This window comes from Lissotriton vulgaris, chromosome 7 (genome assembly GCF_964263255.1).
Source record: "Lissotriton vulgaris chromosome 7, aLisVul1.2, whole genome shotgun sequence".
Taxonomy (NCBI): domain Eukaryota; kingdom Metazoa; phylum Chordata; class Amphibia; order Caudata; family Salamandridae; genus Lissotriton; species Lissotriton vulgaris.
Window position 1 is genome coordinate 477,440,250 of NC_141695.1, and position 27,692 is coordinate 477,467,941.

A 27,692-nucleotide genomic window follows, 5' to 3' on the forward strand; every position below is an offset into this window, starting at 1 on the left:
AAGGTTAATTATTGTGGGAGATTCATCCGAGATCTTGCTAATCTCACACTCCCGTTGAGAGAGCTCACGAAAGACTCCACGCCCTGGAAATGGGGGCCAGAGCAAGAAAAGGCGTTTAATGACAACAAAGGCAGCCCTCTCAGACACCACCACCTTGGCATTCTTTGACCCCCGGAAACTAACCCTCGTGGCAGTCGACGCTGGTCCAGCCGGACTAGGTGCCATCCTGATGCAAAAACAGCAGGATGAGGAAGACTGGGCCCCGGTTGCATTTTCCAGCCGTTCACTCACAGACACTGAACACCGCTATTCCCAGATTGAAAAAGAGACAATAGCAATACACTGGGGGTGCCGGCACTTTCATCTATATCTGTACGGAAAGCCATTCACCGTAGCCACGGATCACAAACCATTAGTTGCCCTTTTCTCAGGGACCTCGACAAAACCCCCACCTGGAATTGAAAAATTGATGCTACAGCTCCAGGACTACAACTGCCGGTGGCATACCAACCAGGATCGAAAAATCCGGCGGACTACCTCTCACGACATCCGAGGGCAGCCACTCAGGTGGAAATGGAGGATGCCGTGGATACGGAAGCCTATGTCAGGTGTGTTACCGCCCGATCCTGTCCACGGCCACTATCCATGAGCAACATCGCAGAGGCTACTCAGAAGGATGACTGCCTACAACGGGCGCGGAAAGCCCTTCAAAGTGGAAATTGGCACCGGGCCAAGGAAGAGTGGAAAATACTCACACCGGAAGCTAAACGGGGGAGAACTGAATGAGGATGATACAGGATGCCTGCTACGGGGTCACCGGCTGGTGATACCCTCCGCCCTGACGGATCAGGTTGTGCGATTGGCCCACGTCAGCCATCAAGGGATGGTCAAAACTAAGGCAAGGTTGAGGACCAAGGTATGGTTTCCACTCATGGATGACCTTGTTGAAAATACTGTGAGGTCGTGTGCAGCCTGCCAAGTCACAGGAGATGTCCCGCGAGAGGCACCTGTTATAGTCGAGCCTCGACCCCAACAACCATGGGAATGTGTCAGCATGGACTTTGGCAGCCTCCCCGATGGGCGACACACCATGGTTGTGACCGACGACCACTCGAAGTACCCAGAAGTAGAGATAATATCTACCCCAGTGCCACTGAAGTAATACCTAAACTGGAGAAAATCCTAGCAGCTCACGGAGTGATACGAGAGTTAAGAACGGACAATGGCCCTCCCTTTCAAGGCCAGGAATTAGCCAGCTACCTGAGTGCACTAGGAATCCAGCATCGCCGTGTGACTCCTCGATGGCCGCAAGCCAATGGTGAAGCTGAGCGCTTCATGCGGACCCTCAACAAGGTAATCCGGATCGCGCACGACAAAGGACAGTCACTGGAAATGGCGATATTTACATTTCTGCTGAGCTACCGACAGACACCCCACACCACCATGGGGGTAGCTCCGGCACATGTCCTAATGGGACGGGTAGTGGCAGATTCCATTCCTCATCACCCTCAGTGGGCACCAGCATCAGCCAACGAAAGTAAAATCGTGGCGAAGCGACAAAAGTCATTTGCCCAGACAAGCCGGAGGAGGAAAGCTACCATAACCCGGATTGACCGAGCAGATCTTGTGCTGCTGAAGAACAGATTAACCAGTGGAAAATTCAGACTGACGTATGAAAAGAAACCATGGCGAGTCATCAGTGTGAAGGGCACTCGCATCATTGCCGCCAGAAGTCGATAAGTAGTGACCAGGAACGTGTCCCACTTTAAACTATTTCACCCGGAAGCAGAGACAGTAGTTCATCCGGAGTCTACCGAAGCTCCGGCGGCAGCGAGTCCGGCAGCCGATGACTCCCCGGAATCTCGAAATGGCTATCCGAGAGACACCTCTCCTGAAGTGACAAGTGAAGGCCCAGATGACGCAGAGAGCTCCAGCATGGAACAAGAGGAGCCCGGCTGTGATCCTGCCAGCCCATGTCCAACGCCCCTGGCCGGGGGTGATGTCACCAAGACTCGTGGGACATCCAACTACAGGCTGAAAAGTAATCCAGAACCTTCCTGCCGTCTTCGTGACCATCTCATGTAAGACTGTTCCACACCTGTTTACTGTGTGTGTTAATCATGAACTAGAACTTTGCAGTCTGATCCGAAAAACATTTAATTCAATGACTGCCCTGAAGTGACTTTCTGTGGTCCTATGCAATTTTGTTTTTTTATATTTTAGGAGGAATGTTGTGTTCAAGCTTATGCACACCTGTGATGTAACAGGCGTGCAGCGTAAGTCCCACGTGACCCTTCTAAAAAAAGAGGGGCTCCGCACGTACGTACGCCAGTTGCGACAGTGCGCAGAGCCAGAACCATCATCCAGTGTCCGAGTGATTCTTTACGAGCTGGCCACGTGTTAGGCCTAGGCCATCCCAGGTGCCCCACAAGAGTAGGCCCCCAGCTCAAACCCCGAGGTGTCACCTTTCCCTCAACGACACAACAGAGCCCTGTGCTCTACTTAAGCGTCTCCCGGTGCTCCGATTCAGCATGGGTGGCATGTGCACCGGTGTGGCTAGTGGTCCACGGCCGGTGTCCTCTCTCACGGCCATGACCGGGACCTTGACTCTCTTGGCGGTGGCAACAGCTACAACAACAGGTAAGTTTTGGCTCCCACGCTGCGGGAGCCCTGTGATCTACTGAAGCGCCTCCCGGCACTCCGATTCAGCGTGGGCGGTGTGTGCGCCACTGGGGCTGCTGGGGATTGTGGTCCCCGGTGGGCGTCCTCTCCCACGGCTGGGACCGGGACCTTGTGATGCCCAAATGCCCAAATGCCCAAATGACTCACTTGGCGGTGGTGGCAGCTACAACAGCAGGGCACCAGGTAAGTTTCGGCTCCGATAATTGATACAGCAGGTGCTGACTTGGAGAAGCAAATCCTCCAGTTAGAGATAAAGAGGAGTAGAGACGAGATAGAGGGGCGAGCTCGACAAGGTTGTCCTATGACAACTATGCCTTCATGAGGCTCAGCAATGCTGGGTCACTACATAGCACTACATAGCACAAAATATACGATTTGGAAGACAAATCTAGTAAATTGATCCTCTGGATGGCCATGCACGGGGCAGAGATGAAAGTCATCCCTGTGGTAATCAGCCTAATCATCTATAGAGCTGTGGAAGCACGCCAGATCGCAAATACCTTTGCAGATTATTATAAATTGCACACTGGGAGGAGGATGCGGACCTCCATGGAGTTCATACATCCCTTTATTGGAGATCAGCTCATGCTGTGCCTATCTGAGTTTGATAGTTGGGACCTTGACCAGTCCCTTATTGCAGAGGAGCTTTGCATGCCACTCTCAGATATGCAGCAGGTAAGACCCCAGGTCCAGACGGAATCCTCACGGAGTATTACCAAAAGTTAAGAACTTCCCTGTTGACTCACTAAGCAGTGACTACCAGATGTGCTTGACTTGGCAACTATAGTTGTGTTGCACAAGGAAAGAAGGAGACCTGAAATGTGCACATCTTCGTCCATTCTCGTTATTAATAGTGAGCTCAAATGCTATTCTAAATTGTCGGCAAACAGTCTCCTTAGAGTCACTGCAAAGTAGGTGTCCATTGACGAATGTGTCTTCATGCCCCACCGAAGCAACAGTCATTGCATCTGCAAGGCAGAAATGCAGTGGTTCTAAGGGAGCACCTACAGGGAGATAAAGTGCCCCTCCTCATATTCTTTCCACTAGCCTTTAAAACCTTAGTTTGGGACTTTCGTGGGACTTTATGAGCTGCATGGGCTTTATGCCTAGATTCATCTTGATGGTGCAGCTACTCTATAGGATTCCCAAAGCACACGTTGGCGCAAATGGATGTCCTGGCCATATGAATCACTGGTAATATGAATCAGATGTGAGTCAGATGTGATGTACAAATAGAAGGGTTCTGTTAGTGGGGAGGGGCAGAAGGACCATATGTAGATCTATGTAGATAACATATTGTTGTTTATTTTTCATACAGAGACTTCTGGCCAACTTATATTACACATGCTTGACATCCATAGGTAGGCATCCAGACGACACATGAATTGGTCTAAATAACCGAGGGCACCTAGTATGAAAGGGATGCTTCAGCTGTGGGCATTAGACCATCAAGACATGTATTTGATTCTGGACACTGTGCACATTTCTGTTAATGTTAATTATCAAATCAATTACATTTTGATTATCAGAAAAAACTCAAGACCATTTTCCAGTGGATCCTATTCCTTTCAAAACATTTTGGGTGTAGTCCTTCAAGAATGGCAAAGTCTCCTAGAGGAGGTAGTTTGTGTTTCTAAGTAAAATATGTCAGGTTTCTCAAGTCAGGTCACCAGGAGTTCCACAGTTGTGCTCTCAGCATCCATTTCTATTTCCCATGTGCCTAATATGATTGAATCGGAGTTGAGTATATGAGGTGGAAATAGAGTCATTGATTATGGAGCAAAGTAAATTGAAATAAACCCTTTTTATCGCAGGGTGTCAGTGCAATTCTTTCAGTGGTTACATTAGTTTAGATTAAAATAGAGCCTGGCTGTTTGAGTGTGTAATTTATACAATTTTGCAATCTCTACATAGAGACTCCAGCAGTGTCAACGTTAAGGAAGAGCTTTCATCATCTGTAGAAGCTTCGGTAAAGAATTCTATTCACATTCACATCAGGAAGTTTGAACTGCACTTAGGGGCACATGCATCAAGATATGCTTTTGCGAGTCCTTAATAGCGATTATTAAGGAATCGCAATTAAGGACTCACAAAAGCCTATGCATCTAGAAATCGCTATTAATATAGCTATTCCTAAACATTCCTTAATTGCGACTCGCAAATTGCGACTCCCAATTAAGGAATGGCTTCCCATTTATTCCTCTCGGCCTGCAGGTCCATAGGAATGAACGGGAAATTACATGAGTAATTTGCGAGTACCAATAGGTACTTGCATATTGCGCATGCAATTTCAAGGGTGCAAAGGTGTCAAAAGGACACTCTGTTGCACCCCTGAAATAGTGATGTGCACCCATGTTGCGCACACACATTCCCTAAGGGCATGCGTGTGTGTAACCTGAAACTTTGAAAAATGCACTTTAGTGCATTTTCCAGAGTTTTTGCTATATACCATCAGGTTGAAATAACCAGTATTTAGCGGTCCATAACAGCAAAATCACTATTATAAATGCAAGCGAAAAATTCGATTTTTGCATTTGGGATGATGCATTCCAAATGCAAAAATTGCAGTCGCAATGGGGCAGATTTGCAGAATCTGCCCCTTTGCTACCGCAATTTCCAATGATGCATGTGCCCCTTAGATACTACTGTAGTGAAAGTTTGGATGTTCTCCCAGGATGGACTTATACATTGTTGTCACAGAGGAGTGATATCCATAAAAGAAATAAGACTTGGTCCGTATCTTTTTTTCCAAAAAAGTAGGGAGCATTGCTGAGAGGGTGAGTTTATTCTAGTGGCTAAAACTACCTATAGATTTCTCACCTCATAATCTGCCTAGCCTTTAGAATGGATCTGAAAAACATAAAGCAGCGCTTCAGTAGGCAGAGCTGGTGGGTGTTTTCCGCTCAACCCCTGGGCCTCCCCGATGTGATGACAAGGAGCCTTATATGTCACCAACCAAGAGCACTGACGCCAGTTCCCTTCAGTTACATTTTTCATGCCGTGCTTTAGGAACTATATCACAGAGAAGAGGTTGGGTTTCCATAGGTTTCGCTCCTGCAATTTCCAAGATTCCTCTTTGAGTTTCCTTACACATGTCTATCAGCTTTGGAATCCATATGCCTCTCCAGCCCATTGTCTTCACCGTCCGTCGATGAAAAAGTGTGAAGTCCTAAACATCTGGACACCACAATAGGTGTTGTTGCATCTTCAGATCCCACTTCTGGCTAGAGGTCTCATCTTCATCTTAACCCCGGTCCTAATGGCGAGACAGATCTTCTAGTTGGCGGGTCCATTTCCTGACTTTGAACTGAACATTTTCTTTGGAACAGTGTCCTACCTTGGCGAATATGCACCTGGCTTTAGTGTTTGTTTTCGTTCTGGCTCTGTGATCAGCACACCAGGCTCTGCTCCTGCCTTTGCTGACCCTTCGTGCAGCCCCTGGTGCTGATCCTGATGCAGTGGAGCTGTCACTAAGTCTTTGCTGACAAAACTCAGCAAATTACCCAAGACCACACACCTCCATTAAATACAGAAGCCAGCATTTAGATAGAGGTATCGCGTTTCTTTGCAATTTAGTCACTAAACCACATCTCCCCGCTGCCATAGTCTCCTAACATTCATTTTCTTGGTAAAGTCAAAAGGATTAACAACCTGCCAGCTGTTGATACAGTAGTGTGGAAGTGACAATACACTCGATCAGGTCTTCTCCACCATACCAGTCATGAATGTAACACTCTCACCAATCGTCTGGTCTGACCACTTCCTGGCCCATTTTGAAATACCTTCCACCTTGGCCTCTCCTGCCAGCGCTACAAGACAGCAGGGCAGCAGCTATAGGGCACTTCATCGGGTGACCACAGATATGCTCACACATGCTCTGATTGATCACCCTGTGGCCTGTACTGGTGACCTGGAGAAAGATCTGGAGAACCTGCAATCCTGGCTTCTTGCCAGACTAAATGAGTTCGCTCCCTTACAGCCACCCAGGTCCGCAGCCCGGCGGGTTTCTGCCCCCTGGTTCACGGAGGAATTAGCCAATGCCCGTAGGCAATGTAAAGTGATGGAGCGGGCCTGGAGAGTCCAGTATGAACTTGAGGCTAAACAACAGTATAAAACCACGCTAAAGTCATACCACGAACTTGTCCTTCAGAGCAAGAAACGTTATCTTGCCAAAAGGATTGATGATGCTGCTAACTCCTGTAAGGAGATTTTTTCCATCGTGCGCGAATTCACTAGCCCTCGGTCCATCTCTACCCAGGATGCTCCTGCAGAGACCTGGGCTAACACTATTGCCAATTTCTTTACTTCCAAAATCAGGCAAATCCAGGTTTCCTTTCCACTGAGAGCCCCAGAGGATGTGTCTGCAATGCCGATCGAGACAACGTCTCTGTCTCCTTCAGGCCCAGTTCTGCTTGACTTTCCTCCTCTCACGGTTGCTACATCTTTAGCCTTGATGAGGAACCTCAAGTCGGGCTCACCTCTAGACCCGTGCCCGGCAAAATTCCTGGCAAAAATGGCAGATGTCATTAACCCTATTGCCAACCCCATTCTTAATCTCTCCCTGAGCGAGGGCTTTTTGCCTCAGACTTGGAAGCAAGCTATGGTCATCCCTCTGATTAAGAAGCCCAATCTTGACCCAGAGGTGCCTTCCAACTACAGGCCAATCTCGCTCCTTCCAGCACTCACCAAGATCTTGGAGAAACACGTGCACAGCGCACTTTCCAACTTTCTGGAGTCTAATGATCTACTCCATGAATCCCAATCGGGATTCCGCTCCAACTTAAGCACCGAGACGGCGCTTTTGGAAGTCTCGGAGATCGTAAAAGAGGTGCTGGACAGGGGAGGCAGGGTGTTGTTAGTAATGCTTGATCTGTCGGCGGCATTTGACACCGTCCCCCATGAGGATCTCCTCACCAGGCTCCGTGACATCGGGCTAGGGGGGACGGTGCTCAACTGGTTTTCTTCCTTTCTGGCCAACCGCCGCCAGACGGTCTGGGTCCCACCCGGATCCGCCGAGATGCCGCCACTGGGAGTTGGAGTGCCTCAGGGCTCGATTTTGAGCCCCACTCTTTTTAACATCCTGATGACCCCTTTGGCGACATTAGCGGAGTCCTATGGGGCCCGGATCGTCTCCTATGCTGATGACACTCAGCTCCTCTTCACCTGTCGCAAGGGTGAAGAGTTTGATGGTGAAGGGATTCGCGAGTGCCTTGGGGCTGTTTTTAGCTGGTTTTCACAAAACAGTCTTAAGTGCAACTCGGACAAGTCCGAAATACTATTCTTCGGATGTCCATCAGAACCAGATTGGCGAGGATGGTGGCCGGCTGACATGTTCCCTCCCACACAGTCTTCTGTGTGGGCGAAAAACCTGGGAATTAAAATCGACAATGAGCTCTCGCTCAAATCCCAGGTCTCCACTCTCACGGGAACATGTTTTGGGATACTTAGAATGTTGCGCAAGTTCTTTCCCCTTCTATCGGAGCAACATCGGAGGATCACTGTTCAGGCCCTTATAGGGTCCAGATTGGACTACGCCAATGTTTTATATCTTGGCTTGCCTGAATATCTCCTCCAGCGTCTGCAGATTACCCAGAACGCCGCTGCGCGTGCCATCTTTGGCCTTCATCGTCGCACCAGCGCCTCTAACCTTCTTGCATCCCTCCACTGGCTTCCGGTGCGGAAGAGGATACTGTTCAAGGCCATGACTCTTGCCCATAAGGCCTTACATGGCAATGGTGCCAAATATCTTCAGAGAAGGCTGGACTTCTATCGACCTGCACGATCCCTCAGGTCAGAAGCCTTGGCTTTGGCGCGGGTACCACGTATTAAAAAGGCTCGGCTAGGCGGCCGATCTTTTAGCTTCCTCGCCCCCAGCTATGGAACTCGCTACCGCTGTCCCTACGAAACACCTCAAACCTGCTTGTTTTCAGGAAAGACCTGAAGACCTGGTTGTTTGCTGGATAATTTCTTTCTTTCTAGGCACCTTCTGTTACTGTTATGTTTCTTGCTCTCCTCTGTGATTGGAGCTCAAAGCGCCGGGACACTCCCTTGGAGTAGCCGTTGCGCTATAAAAGTCCCATTTTAACATAACATAACATAACATAACATAACATAACAAGATCTAAAAGCATTGTTCTGTAAGTAGTGTTCTGTGAGCCAATGCCTCTCCTATCACAGTGGGATGTTTACTGACACTTTAGCAACAGAAGAGTGATGCAAACTTGGTGCAAAGTGTTGTTTGGGGATATCCTTTCCAAAGCAAATCCTAATTTGTGTTGAAAAGTTTCCTAAAGTAAGACAAAGTAGCACTATGGGCAACTTTGACTCATGGGGGCATTCCGTGAGAGGTACATGGTTGTTCCTATATAGCTACTCATGGATTTTGATGCAAAGCCGTATCTACCAAAAAAGGTAGACAGAACTGTGTGACAAGATGGAATGCTTCCTCAAGGCAGGCGTAAGGTCTATCACAGTTTTTCTTTTCCCAAACCTTTTACAAATTTGCACGTGTGTTGCACTCTAGAGCACACATTCAAAGTGTGAAAAGTATTACACTTTGTAAAAGCACCGTTTTTGTACCAGAGGAGCAGTCTTCCCTACATAAGCTATGCTTGAGATCACACACACATGTACACACACATTGCAGTGTGTGTGTTGGCGCATGGCTAGCCACAAGTGCGCCAGCATAGAGGGAGGGGGGAAACAGCTCCACATTTACTATGACATCATAAATTCAGTAAATGTAATTGTCAATTTTTACATATGTAAGTATTTTTTAAAAAAATACATATGCATGATTTTTATGTTTCTCAGTTGATTGCTCTTACATGAATGTGCCCGCTGTGAGCCCATACGTTAACGGAATAAGTGATCAGGTGAACTCTTTTGATGGCATGGCTTTAGAGGCCCCATTCTTTTAAAATAAAAATATGGCTACTTTTTGCAAATGATGTTACTTACCGGAGCCACGTCCATCCCATGCCGTTTAAAAAATGCAGACACCACCTTACTTCTCTCTCGAATGGATATTTTTTCTCCCTCCGAGAGATCTGATGAAATGTGCACTAATGGGATGCTGAGAGAGGAAAAAAAAAACAAAGACAAAGGCACATGAGTGAGGGCAACAGAGAGGAACATTTCTATTACAGTCACACACCATAAATGAATCCAGTATGAAAAAGCAGTCCTTACTTATCGCCAGAAGGTAGAGTCTTTTCGGGTGCATTTGCGGGTGGTGCTCCAAACAGCTATAAAGGTAAAGATAGAGGATTGTCGTTGTTTGTATGACTCCTTTTTAGTAAACAGTTGTTCTACAATTCATAAAACCCAGCTATTAATCAAGAAATGCCTCAAAATGTCTTGCAAGACCTGCAAACACAAACACCGAGGGGCATATTATCAATGCTGGCGATATGCTATTTTCGCCGATTTAGCGGCCGTTTTTGGCCGGTAAGCAGCGATAATACTATCGCCCAATTAGCAACTGATGTTAGCGACAGCTTTGAGGCAATGGCGAGCGTTTTGGGGCCCGCTTTGCATGTTAGCGATAATTATCGCTAATGACATGCAAAGTGGGCGTTCACAACCCGTTAGCGACTGAAAGCAGTTGCTAACGTCGCTAAGGCCTATTAGCAAGGCAGGCTTAGCGGTGGAAATATTCGCGCTAAGCGCGAATATCGCCAAAAACTAACTCCTGCCCAGACCAGTTCTTAGCCATGTTATTTAATGGGAGGTGGATAACATGGCTAAGAGCATTTAGTCGCTAATGCGTGAATATCGCTGTATTCTCAGCGATATTCACGCTATCGCCAGCAAAATTATCGCTTTGGAGATAAACGTAGCTAATAGCACGTTATCTCAGCGATAATTTCCGGCAATGCTTAGCGATTAAAAAATCGTTGCTAAGCCTAGTTAGCGATAAATATCGCTAATCGTTGGTAATATGCCCCCGAGTTTCCTATCAAACAAATTAAATGTTTCAAATAACAGACCTCTTACTACAATCATGTAGTTAAGAAATTGCATCAGTAATCAGGGCAGAACAACTGAGGATTAAAATATTAATTAAGTTATGCAAACGTATTTCTGCGCTAGGTCAAAAGGTGCACTTAATGAGTTATCCCTCATACTGAGTTTAAAAATTCGGACTGGTGCACTATCCATGGACCCTCTTACTACCTTGCCTCACTCTTTTACACACTGCGAGTGTGTAAATACAAATTTGTATCCGACATTCTTACTCACATTAGCTTTTTTGGGGAATTTAAGAAAAAATGGAGACTCCTATAGATTTTTCATGAGATGAGCTCACCAATCAGGAAATAGAGGCTGAAACTTGACAACTGAATAAGAAGACCGAAAATTCGCGTCCTCAAAAATCCCGTAGTTTCTTTCACTCTTGGGAGTAATAGGGGTGAAAATAAAAAATAACAAGGCTTTGTTGCAGACAGCGCCCAAAGGATGGATCTGGCCCTACAGGAGGGATAACTGTTGCCGCATTCTGACTAAGAGAATCCAGCTGTGAGGACAGCCAGAGAGATGGAGCCAGATGCAGTGGGTAACATTGCTACAGTCAACCACTAGAGAAGACAAGCAGGTGCTGACGGCATTAGCACTACAGCTGCTGTAAGAACCAAGTGGTGGAAGAAGTGAGGAGTTTTTCAGACGTGAAAGAGACTGGAGGTAGCTGCGCATCAGATAACTCGCATCTAAGTGCACCAAGGGGAGCCATCTGCAGCAGGGACCTTATAAGCAGGCAATCAAGGGGAAGGTGGAGTAAGCAGTCCATAAGTATGCTGCCAAGAGTATCCAAAGACACTGTCACACAAACAGTTGTGGCAAGCTTGCAAAGCGAAGTCACTTCCATCAACATATCTCTGTAGGATGCAGCAAGAGGTGGGTGTTGGTGACTAGAAGGCAGAACAACAGACATGGCACCTATAAGCCCTGGGCCCACATCACATGAGAGCAGGCCAGATATCCGCATTCATCTTGGGTGAATCAATGTAATCACTCTGGGTCAACAATGAAAGGAATGAAAGCCAAACTGATAGATCAAGATGAATCTAAAACAGGAAATTCAAATTATTGAGCATGTGAATCACTGTTATGATAACTGATGCTTTCAGGATGTGTGTATAATAATGCAATAACTATAGGTCTATGAGACTCGATAAGCGGTTTGTCGCTGCATTCTGTACAATTCATAAAGAAAGGGAGGCCATACTGAGCAGACAGCACAAGTTTAATGTGATCATTCATTTTTCCATGACAAGTTCTCTATTGCACAGTTTTGTTTATGTGCATTCTGTACTTTTCAGGTTCACAACCTGTTGCAAACTGCCTTACAGGTCTGCTCTAGTACTATTTTCTCCTATGACCTATCGTTGCTTTTTTATTATGAACACAAGAACGACACTGTAATACAATAATATTTAACTTTTTCTGGGAGACTAAGGAATATAAATTTCTGGAACCCAATTAATTTTCATAATCATAATTTCTAGAACCATAAAGATTGAAACATTGCACAAGACCATGCTTTTTGTTAGGTTTACTAAAGTTCTTAATACTGGAGCAATAAAACTAAAAATGTTGCCCGACTTATCAATAGTTGAATCTACATTTCTTCGGAAACACATCCATTCTTTCAACTATCTACCCACATTTTTATCCCATGTTTTTATGCCTCTATCGATCTCGTATACCACATGCATATCCAAGACTAAGAACAGTACATGCCAGAGGCTCCATGCAGCATTTAATCCTATGGCTGTAATTTGTGATACCCTTTATGTGTGGACTTGTGACAGTCATTCCGTAGGCAAAGGAGGTCTTGCTAGTCTCATACACTGATATAGGAATGTTTTCTCTAACATGGCATGTGTGGTGTACCTCAATGGCTTAGATTCTGTGAAACCAAGGAGATAAAATGTGGACGGTTCAGTATTAAATAAGAGCATGGCAGAAGTCCAGCTGCAGATTACAAGTAACAATCCGCCTGATTCATCAAACAAAATTGCGCTCGCAAAGGGCCAGATTCTGAGAATCTGGCCCTTTGCGAGGAATATGTAGGAATCGCATTTCTTCATGCAATTTCTACATGAATCCCATTTTGCGAGTCCTTAATAGCGATTCGCTATGAATCGCTATTAGGGGCTTGCAAAACGGGAGAATGATGAATCAGGCTGAATGACCGGTAACATGCAATGGTCTAGCCGAAAAACACTCTCTTGACTTTGTTTCCTCGTACTGTCAGATTTTCAAGCCACCAACTAAACCTACTGGTCTGCGTTAGTTACACATATTTGTTTGCTCGGATTTGGAGGATGTGGCATATTGAACACTAATGCTCACTGCTATATATATGAGTACACAATATCATACCTAAATATCCCTGACATTATGTTTCACATTTGTAGAGTTTTCAGATGAATTCTTCTCACTGGAGCACAACTTTTCAAACTCCAGTTAGTGGAGTCAGACCCATGAGGGTCAGGAGTAAAGTAATTAAATAAATAAATAAAACTATTTACCATGCATCCACTGCATCACCGAGTTGGCGATGCAGCGAGTGCAAGGTAAATACCTTTCATCACAGCCCATCTATTAGCTTTTTGAGTAGAGCTGCTCATATATTCTTCTCCCGGGCACCCATGGTAGTACGCCGACACCGCTCATGCCCTTTAACACCAGCAGACTCTGTTCACCTGGTAAAATAAAATTATATGGGAGCACTGGAGATAGGAGATTCCATTACTGAAGAAAGGGGTGTTCCCAGATTAAATTGATTAAGATCTGAAAAATTGTTAGGAGAATGACCTAAATCTAACCATCTGGAAAAACCTAGTTGATAAAAAGACAAGTTTTAAGGGGTTTCTTGAACTTTGTAAAAATATGCTCAACACATATTAATGGTGGAGCAGGTGCAACTCTATTATGACAACCACAACACTATCTTCAAAGGTGACTACTCTATTTGCAGGTACCTGAAATATGGCATGAGGTGTAGAATCCAAGTTATAACTTGAAACATGACACTTAAACTTAGCAGCCCAGAACTATTAAGTATTTGAATGAACTACCTTCTGCACATGGCTTTCAAAGTGATTTCCAAATTGGTAGCTAATGCAAGAACATCTTTTATCTATGATCCTGTGGACATGCTAGAAACTTGCCCGACTGTGGCATAGTGATTTACTGCAATTCATGTAAGACTTTAACTAGCACAGCCAGATATATAACGTTTTTATAGTCAAGTCAAGATGGAACTAATAAAAGATAGATCATGCAGTAATGTATTTAGCACTTTCTAAAGGGTAGCACATATGCTCAGGCATCATGGAAATAGTACAAGAAGACAGAGAATCAAAACCTGAGAATGGGGAGGAAACGCAGGAAATGAAAGACAAAAATCAAAGGGTTTCGTTTTTAAAATAAGATGTAATAAAGTTGGTGGTCTCTATCAGTTCCAAAGGAAGTTTGATACACAGTTTAGATTGAAGGACCTCAATGGCCATAACCCTACTGCTTTCTTTCTTGTACCACAGAACTGGCAGAAACAAGCAAGAGGAAACTATGAGAAATCTGGAGAAGGCATCCGCCATGAGAACATGGAAAGCATCTTGTGGCAATAAATGTACATTAGAGCGTTGAAATGTAAGTTATGCATGAAATGTACCTTCGAATATTTTTGTCTCACAGATTTTTTTTGTTGTTGGGGATATGTATATGGAAAAGTATGCCATGCACTATGTTATTTTTAATATATGAAAGGTGCAATATTATCTTGCAATTACTGATGCTATGTGAATGGATCTTATCTTTTTGATAAGTTTTAATATTGTATATATCGGATAGTTTTTATAATATCTGCTGGGAATATATCTTTGTAAAGGAATTTTTTAATAAATAATCTAGTTATTATGATTGCAATGTGAAGTCATTGTGATTGCAATGATTCTAAGTAAACCAGCAATAAAGTTTTATTTCTAAAGCATCTTGTGTCATGTGTGATAAAAGACATAGTGAACCAAGCTCAGTGCAGTAAAATGAAATCACTCTTTGACACAAAGCCAGAAGGAAGCAGACACAGGATTACACTTGTGCAAACATGCTACCAGCTAAACTTCCATGCTCTGCATCCAGCAGCCTGTGAACTTGGGTCCAAGTAACACGAAGACTGACAGCATTGTCATGGTGCAATCAAAATATGTTTAGTGACTCAACCACATTGGCATGATCCTCTGATGGAAGAATGGGCAAGATCTTGTTAAAGATTTGGAGAAGCTGGAAACAAAATGTCTGAAGCTTGTACATTTGATAGATTTCAAATTTCAGCAGCAGTTGGGGATCCTTTCCACAGGAAAGCGCTTGCAATTCCAACTTCCTGACCAGTTTGATTATTGTCAAAAAAGACAAGGAAGAGGGCAGAACTTTGAGGGGCTGCACAACCTAAAATCAATTATTTCAAGTGAGAAGGAGGAAGTAACCTATAAGTGAAGATCCAAAGCAATTTAGGACTGGGCCAGTCAGCCTTAGATTTACTTGGTGATGAACAAGAATGTTTAGATCCAGAGGCTTAGATTTACCAAACTGTAACTCAACTCAACGCAGAGCATGTGACAAGGAGTGAGCGTGAAAGCATCATATCTACACAGATATGGCACTATCCTGCTCTCTCCCTAGCGCTGATGCAGAATCAGCCTGCTGACCACTACAATCACACCTCTGCAGCATTGTGGAAAAGGGTCTGTGTAAGTCTAGCATAGGTTTTGTATTGGAAGGGTACCATTGAAGTAAAAAATGGAAGGCTTAGACTAACTTTAAGATGTTTTCCACTTCAGATATGTGCTGTACATTGCAGCAGACATGCATTGTGGAAAAAGCTAGAATAAATAAAAGCATTTCTCCTTTCAAATGTCTGTTTCGAAGTGGCATTACTTTTTGGTGAAAAACTCTGTCTACTATTGATAGGATTGTACATCAAAAACTTGAGTGGTTGTATGGCAACGCCCATGTACAACCCACGGAATGCCCCCTTGACACAGAGGGGCCCATTAGGATGGCGGGCAGATCCCCCCCACCAGGACGGCGGTAGCCACCGCTGGCCTGGCGGGGCGATCTGCCCGCCATCCTTGCCGGAATGACCCCCCACCATATTAGTATGGCTGGAGGGTCCGCGGTAGACGGAAAGACCGTCTGCCACTTTTCCGCCCCGGTCGCCTTAAGACCGGGGCGGAAAAGGGTTTGTATGGTGGCGTTGTCTATCAGACACCACCAGCCATATTACCATGGGCATTTTCCAATGCCTTGCCGCCATGGAAAGGCATGCAGAGTCTACTTTGGGGGCCCATGGTGGGCCCCCAACAACTCTGGGGGAGTGGGGGTGCTCATGGGGGGTACCTATGGTACCCCCCTGCATTTCAAAGGACAATATGGTAGGCACTGCACGGTGCCTGTCACGTTGTGCTTTGAAATGCACATGTATTTTTGACATTGCCGCGGGTGGTGCATTCAGCACCACCTGCCGCAATGTTAAAAATACAGGATGCGCCCGCCACTGTGGCGGGCGCATCCTAATTCTCTACATGGGACCCCCGCCCTAAAGGCGGGGGGTCTTGTTATCCGATAGGATGGCGGGAGGACAAAGTCCGCCAGTCACCCTAATGACCCCCAGAGTGTCAGGAAACTTTCCAGCACAAAATAAGTTTTGCACTGGACAGTAAATCCAACAAAAAAACATTTTGCTCAGGTTTGCATCCCTTTTAAGACTGTCTGATTTTGGTCTCTCATGATCCAGAGATAATCAAGTAAATAATAATTTTTCTAGATAATGTTCTACAATTTTGACTTGTGCTACGAGAAATGCTACATCACCTGAAACATGTAAATGTTTCATTATTACAGGGTATAATTGTCATCACCCCACACTGCACAGTATTGAGCTGAAAGGCCACTTGGTGTTTGTTCTTTAATTCATTGTTGGAGTTTAGTGCAGGACAATAAATAGATCTACATTTTAATACAAGTTTTAAATGTAATTCACAATAAACCTATGTGTACAACTAAATATTAATTACATATTGGATTTACTTTTTTGTTTCCACATAGTTTCCACAATTATTGTCAGGTCATTAGTCATAAGATCTTTTGAAAGACTTCTCACAAGAATTTGGCCTTTCATCTTAATCCTCTATATGGAGAGCAAACGTTTTGGTGATTTGTAATGCCTTATTTATGAAATAGTTTAAACATGACAGTACACCTCCAACAGTGTCAAGCAAGTTCTATAGGATTGACTTGTTGACAGCAGTACAACCAAGTATCATTGTCTACTGGAGAACACAAATAATGATTCCACTCCCTTCCACCACACATCAGAAAAATCTCCTCTATCCCTCTCTTCAAAAAGGAAACAAAATTATTCCTGATGAGCAAATTCCTACCTTAAAGCAATACAACCTCGTCTCAAGATCGACAAACCCCAAACTACCATACGCCCTGGTCCGCTTAATTAAGACCCTTGTGAACTTATATTGTTTTTGGGGTCCAGAACATTCTTCTCATTGCGGACACGAGAACTGTTGACCTACACGAACATGAATGGTCTTTTATTGTTTTTCAGAACAAGTTTTCTCAATGTTGTTACTCCATGTTACTTGCAAACTATGTTTCTCTGTATACAAAGTTCCCCTTTGAATGTCTCACCTTATGCTTGATGTAAAGCGCTCTGATACCCTAGCTTGGGTCTGGTTTGTGCTCTATAAAACTCTAAAAATAAAATAAATTGCTTACATGCAGGGTGAACCCGAAGGTGCTGGTTTCTCAAAACAATTGATGAAGTTTAGATACCCTACCCCTCAACCTGATCGATGCAATCCACATATTTTAATGGCATGGAAATTGGTGATTAACTTAGGAAGATGGCAAATACTGATTTTGGGTTCCACGTTGTCTTCAATATATTAAATTAGTTGACAGACTTATTTTTATCTAACAATTTTTCTAGCAAATACATTTTTCTAGCATCATTAAAGATTACTATTGCATAACAACAGTTTGGCTACAAGTGTCCATTCAATGGCTCATTTCTGAGTTAAGAGTCATATAGAGTTGCTTGTATTTGGATTGCTTTTCTACTCCTGTCCCATAACCAAGGGGTGGATCGTACTGTATGGATTTGGTTAGTGTGTCTAGGGAGAAGAATTGGAAAGTAAGCCCCTTTCCAGAGCTTCATAGTACACTCACGGCAAGTGGTGCAAGTAGGTCTTAGTAGATTTTATCAAATTCAGTCAATAGGTCATCAGTACATGAAGCTTAACCACCAAAGAGGGTGTCAAATCAAAAGTAATTTCTTATATTAATGAAATGCTATTGTCATCATCAGACCAACGTACAGTAATTTCAGTAATTTCATCTCAGTATATTTCCAAACAGTTTATTATAGGGGACCACTAAGAAGTATATAGTTTGGTATAAACTTAACAAAGATTACCAGGATTTAATTCTATGTATCAGAATATTTTGTGGTGATCGAATGGTAGTTACGTAATGAGAGAAAACCCTGTGCATGCAATTGCTTTGCTAGGTCTTTTTCTTTTCCCATAAGAGTGTATTTGCTAAAAAAGGCAACTCATGTGCAGTGAAGTCTTAGTGAGCATCCAATAGTGTTCTAATTTCGGCACGTGTCCTGGAATGTGAGGGGGGAATAACAGCTATATTTAATAAAACAGATAGTTTTACCTAAATATAAAAATATTGTCAATTCAAAAATATTATGGAAAGGATATAGAAGATAAGTTTATAATTGTTTTAAATGTTTTGAAAAAATATGGTGTTTGTGCTATAGTTTTCCTTAATATAGTTTTACTAATGGTTTTAAAAATAATTTCTTATATATTAGTAATTATATTTACTGTATATGCCAATGTTAATAATGTAATAGCGTTATTTGTAAAGCATTGTTTAGAATTTTTAATGTTTACTTAGTACTGATTGATAATCTAGTTATTATGATTGGAATGTGAGGTTATTGTGATTGCAATGATTTTACGTAAACCAGCAATAAAGATTTATTTCTAAAGCATCTTGTGTCATGTGTGATAAAAGACATAGTGAACCAAGCTCAGTGCAGTAAAATGAAATCACTCTTTGACACATAGCCAGCAGGAAGCAGACACAGTATCACATTTTTTCAAATATACTACCAGCTAAACTGCCATGCTCTGCATCCAGCAGCCTGTGAACCTGGGTCCAAGTAACACGAAGACTGACAGCATTGTCATGGTGCAATCAAAATATGTTTAGTGACTCAACCACATTGGCATGATCCTCTGATGGAAGAATGGGCAAGATCTTGTTAAAGATTTGGAGAAGCTGGAAACAAAATGTCTGAAGCTTGTACATTTGATAGTTTACAAATTTCAGCAGCAGTTGGGGATCCTTTCCACAGGAAAGCGCTTGCAATTCCAACTTCCTGACCAGTTTGTTTAATGTCAAAAAAGACAAGGAAGAGGGCAGAACTTTGAGGGGCTGCACAACCTAAAATCAATTCTTTCAAGTGAGAAGGAGGAAGTAACCTATAAGTGAAGATCAAAAGAAATTTAGGATTGGGCCAGTCAGCCTTAGATTTACTTGGTGATGAACAAGAATGTTTAGGTCCAGAGGCTTAGATTTACCAAACTGTCACTCAACTCAACGCAGAGCACGTGACAAGGAGTGAGCATGAAAGCATCATATCTACACAGATATGGCACTATCCTGCTCTCTCCCTAGCGCTGATGCAGAATCAGCCTGCTGACCACTACAATCACACCTCTGCAGCATTGTGTAAAAGGGTCTGTGTAAGTCTAGCATAGGTTTTGTATTGGAAGGGTACCATTGAAGTAAAAAATGGAATGCGCAGACTAACTTTAAGATGTATTCCACTTCAGATATGTGCTGTACAGTGCAGCAGACATGCATTGTGGAAAAAGCTAGAATAAATAAAAGCATTTCTCCTTTCAAATGTCTGTTTCAAAGTGGCATTACTTTTTGGTGAAAAACTCTGTCTACTATTGATAGGATTGTACATCAAAAACTTGAGTGGTTGTATGGCAACGCCCATGTACAACCCACGGAATGCCCCCTTGACACAGAGGGTCCCATTAGTATGGCGGGCGGATCCTTTCCACCAGGACGGCAGTAGCCACCGCTGGCCTGGCGGGGTGATCTGCCAGCCGTCCTTGCCGGTATGGCCCCCCCACCATATTTGTATGGCTGGAGGGTCCGCGGTAGACGGAAAGACCGTCTGCCACTTTCCCGTCCCGGTCACCTTAAGACCGGGGCGGAAAAGGGTTTACATGGTGGCGTTGTCTATGAGACACCACCAGCCATATTACCATGGGCATTGTCCAATGTCTTGCCGCCACAGAAAGCCATGCGGAGTCTACTTTGGGGGCCCGCGCCGGGCCCCCAAGAACTCTGTCAGAGTGGGGGGTGCTCATGGGGGGTACCTATGGTACCCCCCTGCATTTTAAAGGACAACGTGGTAGTGCTTGTCACGTTGTGCTTTGAAATGCACAACATGTATTATTGACATTGCGGCGGGTGGTGCATTCAGCACCACCTGCCGCAATGTTAAAAATACAGGATGCGCCCGCCACTGTGGCGGGCGCATCCTAATTCTCTCCATGGGTCCCCCGCCCTAAAGGCGGGCAGTCTTGTTATCCGATAGGATGGCGGGCGGACAAAGTCCGCCAGTCATCCTAATGACCCCATACAGTGTCAGGAAACTTTCCAGCAAAAAATAAGTTTTACACTGGACAGTAAATTCAACAAAAAACTTTTTGCTCAGGTTTGCATCCCTTTTAAGACTGTCTGATTTTGGTCTCTCATGATCCAGAGATTATCAAGTAAAAGCTAATCAGTTTTCTAGATGATGTTCAGCAATTTTGACTAGTGCTACGAGAAATGATACATCACCTGAAACATGTAAATGTTTCATTATTACAGGGTAGAATTGTCATCACCCCACACTGCACAGTGTTCAGCTGAAAGGGCCACTTGGTGTTTGTTCTTTAATTCATTGTTGGAGTTTAGTGCAGGACAATAAATAGATCTAAATTTTAATACAAGTTTTAAATGTAATTCACAATAAACGTATGTGTACAAGTAAATATTGATTACATATTGGATTTATTTTTTTGTTACCACATAGTTTCCACAATTATTGTCAGGTCATTAGTCATAAGATATTTTGAAAGACTTCTCGCAAGAATTTGGCCTTTCATCTTAATCCTCTATATGGAAAGCAAACGTTTTGGTGATTTGTAATGCCTTATTTATGAAATAGTTTAAACATGACAGTACACCTCCAACATTGTCAAGCAAGTTCTATAGGATTGACTTGTTGACTGCAGTACGACCAAGTATCATTGTCTATTGGAGAATACAAATAATGATACCACTCCCTTCCACCACACATCAGAACAATCTCCTCTATCCCTCCCTTCAAAAAGGAAACAAAATTATTCCTGATGAGCAAATTCCTACCTTAAACCAATGCAACCTCGTCTCAAGATCGACACACCCCAAACTATCTTACGCTCTGGTCCGCTTAATTAAGACCCTTGTGAACTTATATTGTTTTTTGGGTCCAGAACATTCTTCTCATTGCGGACACGAGAACTGTTGACCTACACGATCGTGAATGGTCTTTTATTGTTTTTCAGATCAAGTTTTCTCAATGTTGTTACTCCTTGTTACTTGCAAACTAAGTTTCTTTGTATACAATGTTCCCCATTGAATGTCTCACTGTATGCTTGATGTAAAGCACTCTGATACCCTAGCTTGGGTCTGGTTCGTGCTCTATAAAACTCTAAAAATAAAATGAAATAAAATAAATTGCTTACATGCAGGGTGAACCCGAAGGTGCTGGTTTCTCAAAACAATTGATGCAGTTTAGATACCCTACCCCTCAACCTGATAGATGCAATCCACATATTTTAATGTCATGGAAATTGGTGATTAACTTGGGAAGATGGCAAATACTGATTTTGGGTTCCACTTTGTCTTTAATATAGTAAATTAGTTGACAGACTTATTTTTATCTAACAATTTTTCTAGCAAATACATTTTTCTAGCATCATTAAAGATTACAATTGCATACAACAGTTTGGCTACTAGTGTCCATTCAATGGCTTATTCTGGAGTTAAGAGTCATATGGAGTTGCTTGTATTTGGACTGCTTTTCTACTCATGTCCCATAACCAATGGGTGGATCGTACTGTATGGATTTGATTAGTGTGTCTAGGGAGAAGAATTGGAAAGGAAGCCCCTTTCCAGAGCTTCATAGTACACTCACGGCAAGTGTGGTGCAAGTAGGTCTTAGTACATTTTATAAAATTCAGTCAATAGGTCATCAGTACATAGAGCTTAACCACCAAAGAGGGTGTCAAATCAATCGTAATTTCTTATATTAATGAAATGCTATTGTCATCATCAGACCAACGTACTGTAATTTCAGTAATTTCATCTAGGTATATTTTCAAACAGTTTATTATAGGGGGCCAGTAATAAGTATATAGTTTGGTATAAACTTAACAAAGATTACCAAGATTAAATTCTATGTAACAGAATATTTTGTGTTGTGCGAATGGTAGTTTCGTAATGAGAGGAAACCCTGTGCATGCAAGTGCTTTTCTAGGTCTTTTGCTTTTCCCATAAGAGTGTATTTGCTAAAAAAGGCAACTCATGTGCAGTGAAGTCTTAGTGAGCATCCAATAGTGTGCTAATTTCGGCACGTGTCCTGGAATTTGAGGGGTGAATAACAGCTATATTTAATAAAACAGATAGTTTTACCTAAATATAAAAATATTGTCACTTCAAAAATATTATGGAAAGGATATAGAAGATAAGTTTATAATTCTTTTAAATGTTTTGAAAAAATATAGTGTTTGTGCTATTGTTTTCCTTAATATAGTTTTACTAATGGTTTTAAAATAATTTACTGAGATACAGCTGTCAAATATCAAGCGAATCCACCAACCACTGAATTACCTAAGTGCCCCTGCAAGTCTCTCAAGAATCGTATATCAATGAGAAAAAGAAATATGATAACAAGGTGAAGTGAGCGTTGTCCCCTCGCTGGAAAATTTCCTGAATAAAATCACGAAAAAATCTTAATAAGTTTGCTACCATATCACTACTGTTGTGTTTTATGTCCTATTGCAAATGACGACTCCTGAAGAAGGCAATAGCCGAAACGCGCGTAGAGTTTCCATCCACCACTTTGCTAACTCCACTAGCCCAACCTAACAACTTAGTCATTTGTGTTTATTCTTTTTTCCTTTTTTTGTCTTCCAATATGTCTCTACAATCTAATTGAATTATAAAATGTATGACATTGACCTTTTTACTGAATATGTGTATTTTAATAAAAGAAATTTTTCAACAAAAATGAAGAAAATAATATAAGTAAACTAAAAAGACTAATTTGTATACAAACAACATGGTTTGTTTCAATTAATTTTGTCTACATGTTACAATATTTATTTAAATAATTTGTATGTGTTTTCCTGGGGTTTTTTGGCTTATGAATTGAGTTCACTACTGTCCTGCTTTTCAAAAAATATTTCAAAATATTCCCTACTAGTAGTGAATACATTAAGAGTAGGGGTCCCCATTTTTTCCAAATTGAACAACTTCCAGAGGCCCCACAAATGGATCAAGCACTCATGGAAGGGCAGAACTCACACAGCAGAGTTCAGGGGGGAAACTGGGGGTGAAGTCCTTTTGTTCCTGGGACTGCTTAACAGGAGGCCTGCTCTCCTCAGGCCCTTGGAGATCTTTTCAAGCAAGGGAACACAGCAATATCAAAGTCCTTCCCCTCTCCTTGGCAGAAAAGCAACTGCAGATCAGCCCAAAAACACACAGCAAGACAGTACTTCCTCTTCAGTCTTCCAGCTTTCTCCTTGGCAGAGGTTCCTTCTTAATTCCAGGATGATCTAATTTTCTGTAGTCTGGGTAGCCATTTTTACACCACTTTTCTCTTTGATCTCTGAGGGCAGAGTGGCCTTGGCTTAGTCAGAACCATTTCCGGTCAGTACTGGAGCACTTTGTTTACTTGACTTCTTCTTTTCTTTGAGAGAGAGGGGCAGGGTCGTCAGCCAGCCAGCAGGAAGTGGAGCCAGCATTGTGGAAGGCAGGCACTGCCCAATTCAGGCCCAGGTGCTATCCCCTCCTGTTGTAATTTGGCAGCAATTAGGTTAAGCATTATCAGAAGACATCCTGTATTTAGAGACTATCTTGGCCGTTTTGTGGAATCCATTTTGTATTTCTGTCTGCCATTTTGTTTGCCATGTGCTACCATGTGCTCTGTCCTATTTTCCTGTTAACTGCTCTTGAAATCTGCCTGGAGACGAGATATATTTAACCTTTTCTGCTTCGCACATGCTCAGTTGAGCTTGCAGCTGTTAGTAGTATGTAATTGTCAGGATGTGTTTACTAGACTTGGCAATCTGCTAAACTCCTCTTACTTGTCGACTGTGCATTTCTCTATGACCTTAAATGTACATAAAACATTCTTCTCTACTTGTACCACCTTCTTTAGAGCCCCTTTGTGGGTATAAAAGGACCATGCTCCATCCATTCAGTGTGCTAGTTCATACATTACCGAAGGGTGATGGGTGAAAGTAGTTCCACCTCATGAGGTTTAATAAACTCTGTCTTTTCGATTCCAGTTTCTGTGCTAACTTCTTCCTATTGGTCTGAGGACTCTGTGCAGAGAAGGGAGAACCCCTAGCACTGGGAGGCCTTGCTGAGGCTCATCACTACACTCCCACCACTCAAGATGCAGATGGAGCTATTCAGCCGAGGGATGACTCACTCAGCCTCTTGGAGCCACCCCAGGCCCTGTCACTCACAAACCAGACAGTCAATTCACAAACAGGCCAAGGCACACAGAAGGTCAGACAAGAAAACAGCCACTTTCTAAAAGTGCTGTTTTCAAACACAGGATTTAAAAACCATCGCTCCTAAAAGATGTGTTATTCAATTCTGAGTTCAGGGATACCAAACTTTAATTTTCCATCTTGCTCCTATGGGAAGATATGCAGGTAAACAGTATACACAGCATTCCCCATTATAGCCTATGGACAAGATACCTTTCAATAGTGAAAAACAAAATTGGCAGTATATTACTATCAGAGCATGTCACCTACATTAGTACATGCTCTACCTTTCACATACACTGCACCCTGCCCAGCGGGGTACCTTGGGCCTTCCATAGGGGTGTCCAATGTGCACAGAAAGGGAAGGGTTAGGCCTAGCCAGTGGGGACACTGGTCAGGTCAGCATGGCAGTTAGAGCCTGCACACAGGCACTGCGGTGAAAGGCATGAGACACCATTTTAGCACTACTCATGTGGGTGGCACAATCAGTGCGGCAGGCCCACTAGTAGCATTTGAATCACCAGCCCTGGCACACTCAGTGTACTTTACTAGGGACCTACTGGTAAAACAAATACGCCAATCATAGATAACCAATCATAATAGTAATTTATACAGAGAGCATATGCACTTTAGCACTGATCAGCAGTGGTAAAGTGCCAGAGTCCTATTGTCAACCACCACAGGTCAGGAAATACAAGGGAGGAAGAAGGTAAATGTTTTGGGAAAACCCTTTAAAAAGGGCCATTTCCAACAGTCTCTGATAAGATCAGTAACTAACGCACCCCAATTCTAAATAACAACATGAGTTTAGGAATCTTTCCCACTTCTTGGCAGAAGGCATATGTTAGGCCGATTTTAAAGAAACCATCCTTGGAACCCATGTGGTTGAAAACTCTCGGCCCATATCTTTTCTAATATTAGCAGCAACAATATTGGAAAAATCGATTAATCAAGATTCATTTGGCTATCTGGAGCTTAATAAAATCTTAGACCACTCTCAACATGGCTTCAAAAAAACCACCACTGGGGGGCGTGGCCAAATGGCGGCGAGAGCAGACGTGTAAATTCGCTGCTCCCGCCAACGGCCTTACTATAGCATCGGTTCCGGAGCCCTCCTTGCCGGATCCGTGAGTGGCCGGGACAGCAGAAAAAGAAGAGCGAGGCCCGAGATCGTGCTGGGAGGAGAGACTCGCATCCACCCGGCTGCCTGGCGCTCGTGAGCTGCGGAGGACCCCTCCCCCACTGAGCCTGCAGCGAGGCCTTCCCCGAGCCGGTGAGAGGAGCCGTGCGGCGGAGCCCGGGCGTGGTGAACACGGGACTGCAGCTGAAGCTCCCTGGATGACGCCGGCAGAGTAAAGACACCGGAGCTGTGAGCGCCCCAGGGGAGGAGCATGACGAGGTCCCGGGGCAGCTGAGTGGAGCGGCAGAGCTGTGGAGCCGCGAGGGGACCCAAGGAGCCGGAATAAAGGCCCCAGGTGAGGCGGAAGCAGCCGGTAACACGGCCAGTGTGTGGCGGCCGCTGAGTGGGGTAGAAGAGTGCCTAGCTGGGGAAGAGGCGCCCTTAAACAGGAGTACTTGTGTGTGACAGATGAGGCGGACCGGGGGTGCAGAGTGAGCCCTGGCTGTATCACCCGAGGTCAGTGGGGAGTCTTCGGGGTGTGTTCATGCCATTAGGTGGTGTTGGCCGGTATCGGGGGCCGCAGCTGTGGAGTGGACAGTGCTGGTAGCCCAATGAAATGAGAGACTGAGCAGGAGAGGAGGCCTGCTGACCCGTGGTCTGCAACACAGTGAGGAAGACGCTGCGGGGACTGAGGGCGGCAGTGGTGTAGAGGCCCGGAGGAGTGGGCGGCCATCTTGAGAGTGTGAGGAGGCACCCGGCTGCCCCTGAACTTGCGAAGCCAGTGGGGAGGAGACGAACGGAGTGTCCCAGCAGCAAGCGGGGGAGAAAACAGCGCCAGCTGCGACAGAAGTGACAGGGTAGCAGCGCGGACGTCGCGACGGTCTGGAATCGCCCTGCAGGAGCGGCAGGGGGAAAGGCCTAGACCTACAGCCCGAGGGGCCTTGAGATGTTGGCTAACAGAGGCAACCGCGGCAAGACGGTGAAAGACCAATTTGTGAAACCACTGATCCGCCACAAAAAGACGCCGCGATTCCAGGCCCGAGGAAAATGGAGCAAGGTGCAGACTGCGGGTCGGAACCCATCACAAAAGCGTTTTTGGAATCCCTCTTTACGTCTCTGCGGGACGACATCCAAACTTTCAAAACTGAATTTACTAGCGAAATAAAGAAGTCCGGCGCGAAGTGGATGGACTCGGTGAAAGGGTGACGGACCTTGAAACCAAAAGCGACAACAAGGACACGGAATTGGCGGCTCTACAGCAAGAAATCATCCGCCTACATGACCAGCAGGTGGATCTTCAGCTCCACATGGAGGATTTGGAGAACCGTTCGAGGCGACATAACATCCGCATTCGCAATGTGGCCGTATCCGAGGCCACCCAGGACGTGTTCCCCTATGCCCGGGAACTTTTCAACCATGTGCTGGGGCGCTCATTGGCCTCGGCCCTCCCACTCGATAGGGCACACAGAACGGGTCCTCCCAGAGCAACGACGGCGCTCCCCCCACAGATATACTGGTGTGCTTATAGGATTTTCGTACCAAGGAAGAGATACTGCAGAGGGCACGACAGAAGCACCCGCTCTCATTCCAAGGCACGTCGCCCTTGCTCTTCCAGTATTTGGCGGCCCTCACACTACACAAGCGTCGTCTGCTCAGGCCCCTCACTTCCTATTTACAGCAAAAGAAGATTCCATACAGCTGGGGCCACCCCTTCCGTCTAGTCTTTAGGCTGGAGAACAAGCAATACCAGCTACAGTCGGTCTCGGAGGCATGCCGGCTGTTGGGAATTGAGCAACCGGAGGACGAGGACGAGACTCAGAGAACCACCTCAGAGACAGGGGACCACAGGCCCCAATGGCGCCAACAACGGCGATGGAAAAGAGTGACGAAACCTCCAGCGACAGAAATTGCAGAAGGCCAGCGTGCAGCATTGGAGGCAGTAGCTATTGATGGGGGTG

The 27,692-nt window shown here is 44.4% G+C and overlaps 1 protein-coding gene across 1 annotated transcript in view; it reads right to left on the reverse strand.

Moving 5' to 3' along the window:
- LOC147701910 (cytosolic phospholipase A2 gamma-like) overlaps window positions 1-27,692 on the reverse strand; it is a 749,579-nt gene that overhangs the window by 656,450 nt on the left and 65,437 nt on the right. Inside the window, exons 3-4 of the mRNA XM_086928722.1 lie at window positions 9,874-9,929; window positions 9,643-9,757 (exon numbers count right to left, since the gene is read on the reverse strand). Of these exons, the coding sequence (XP_086784848.1) occupies window positions 9,643-9,757; window positions 9,874-9,929 (171 nt within the window). The remainder of the gene's footprint in view (window positions 1-9,642; window positions 9,758-9,873; window positions 9,930-27,692) is intronic.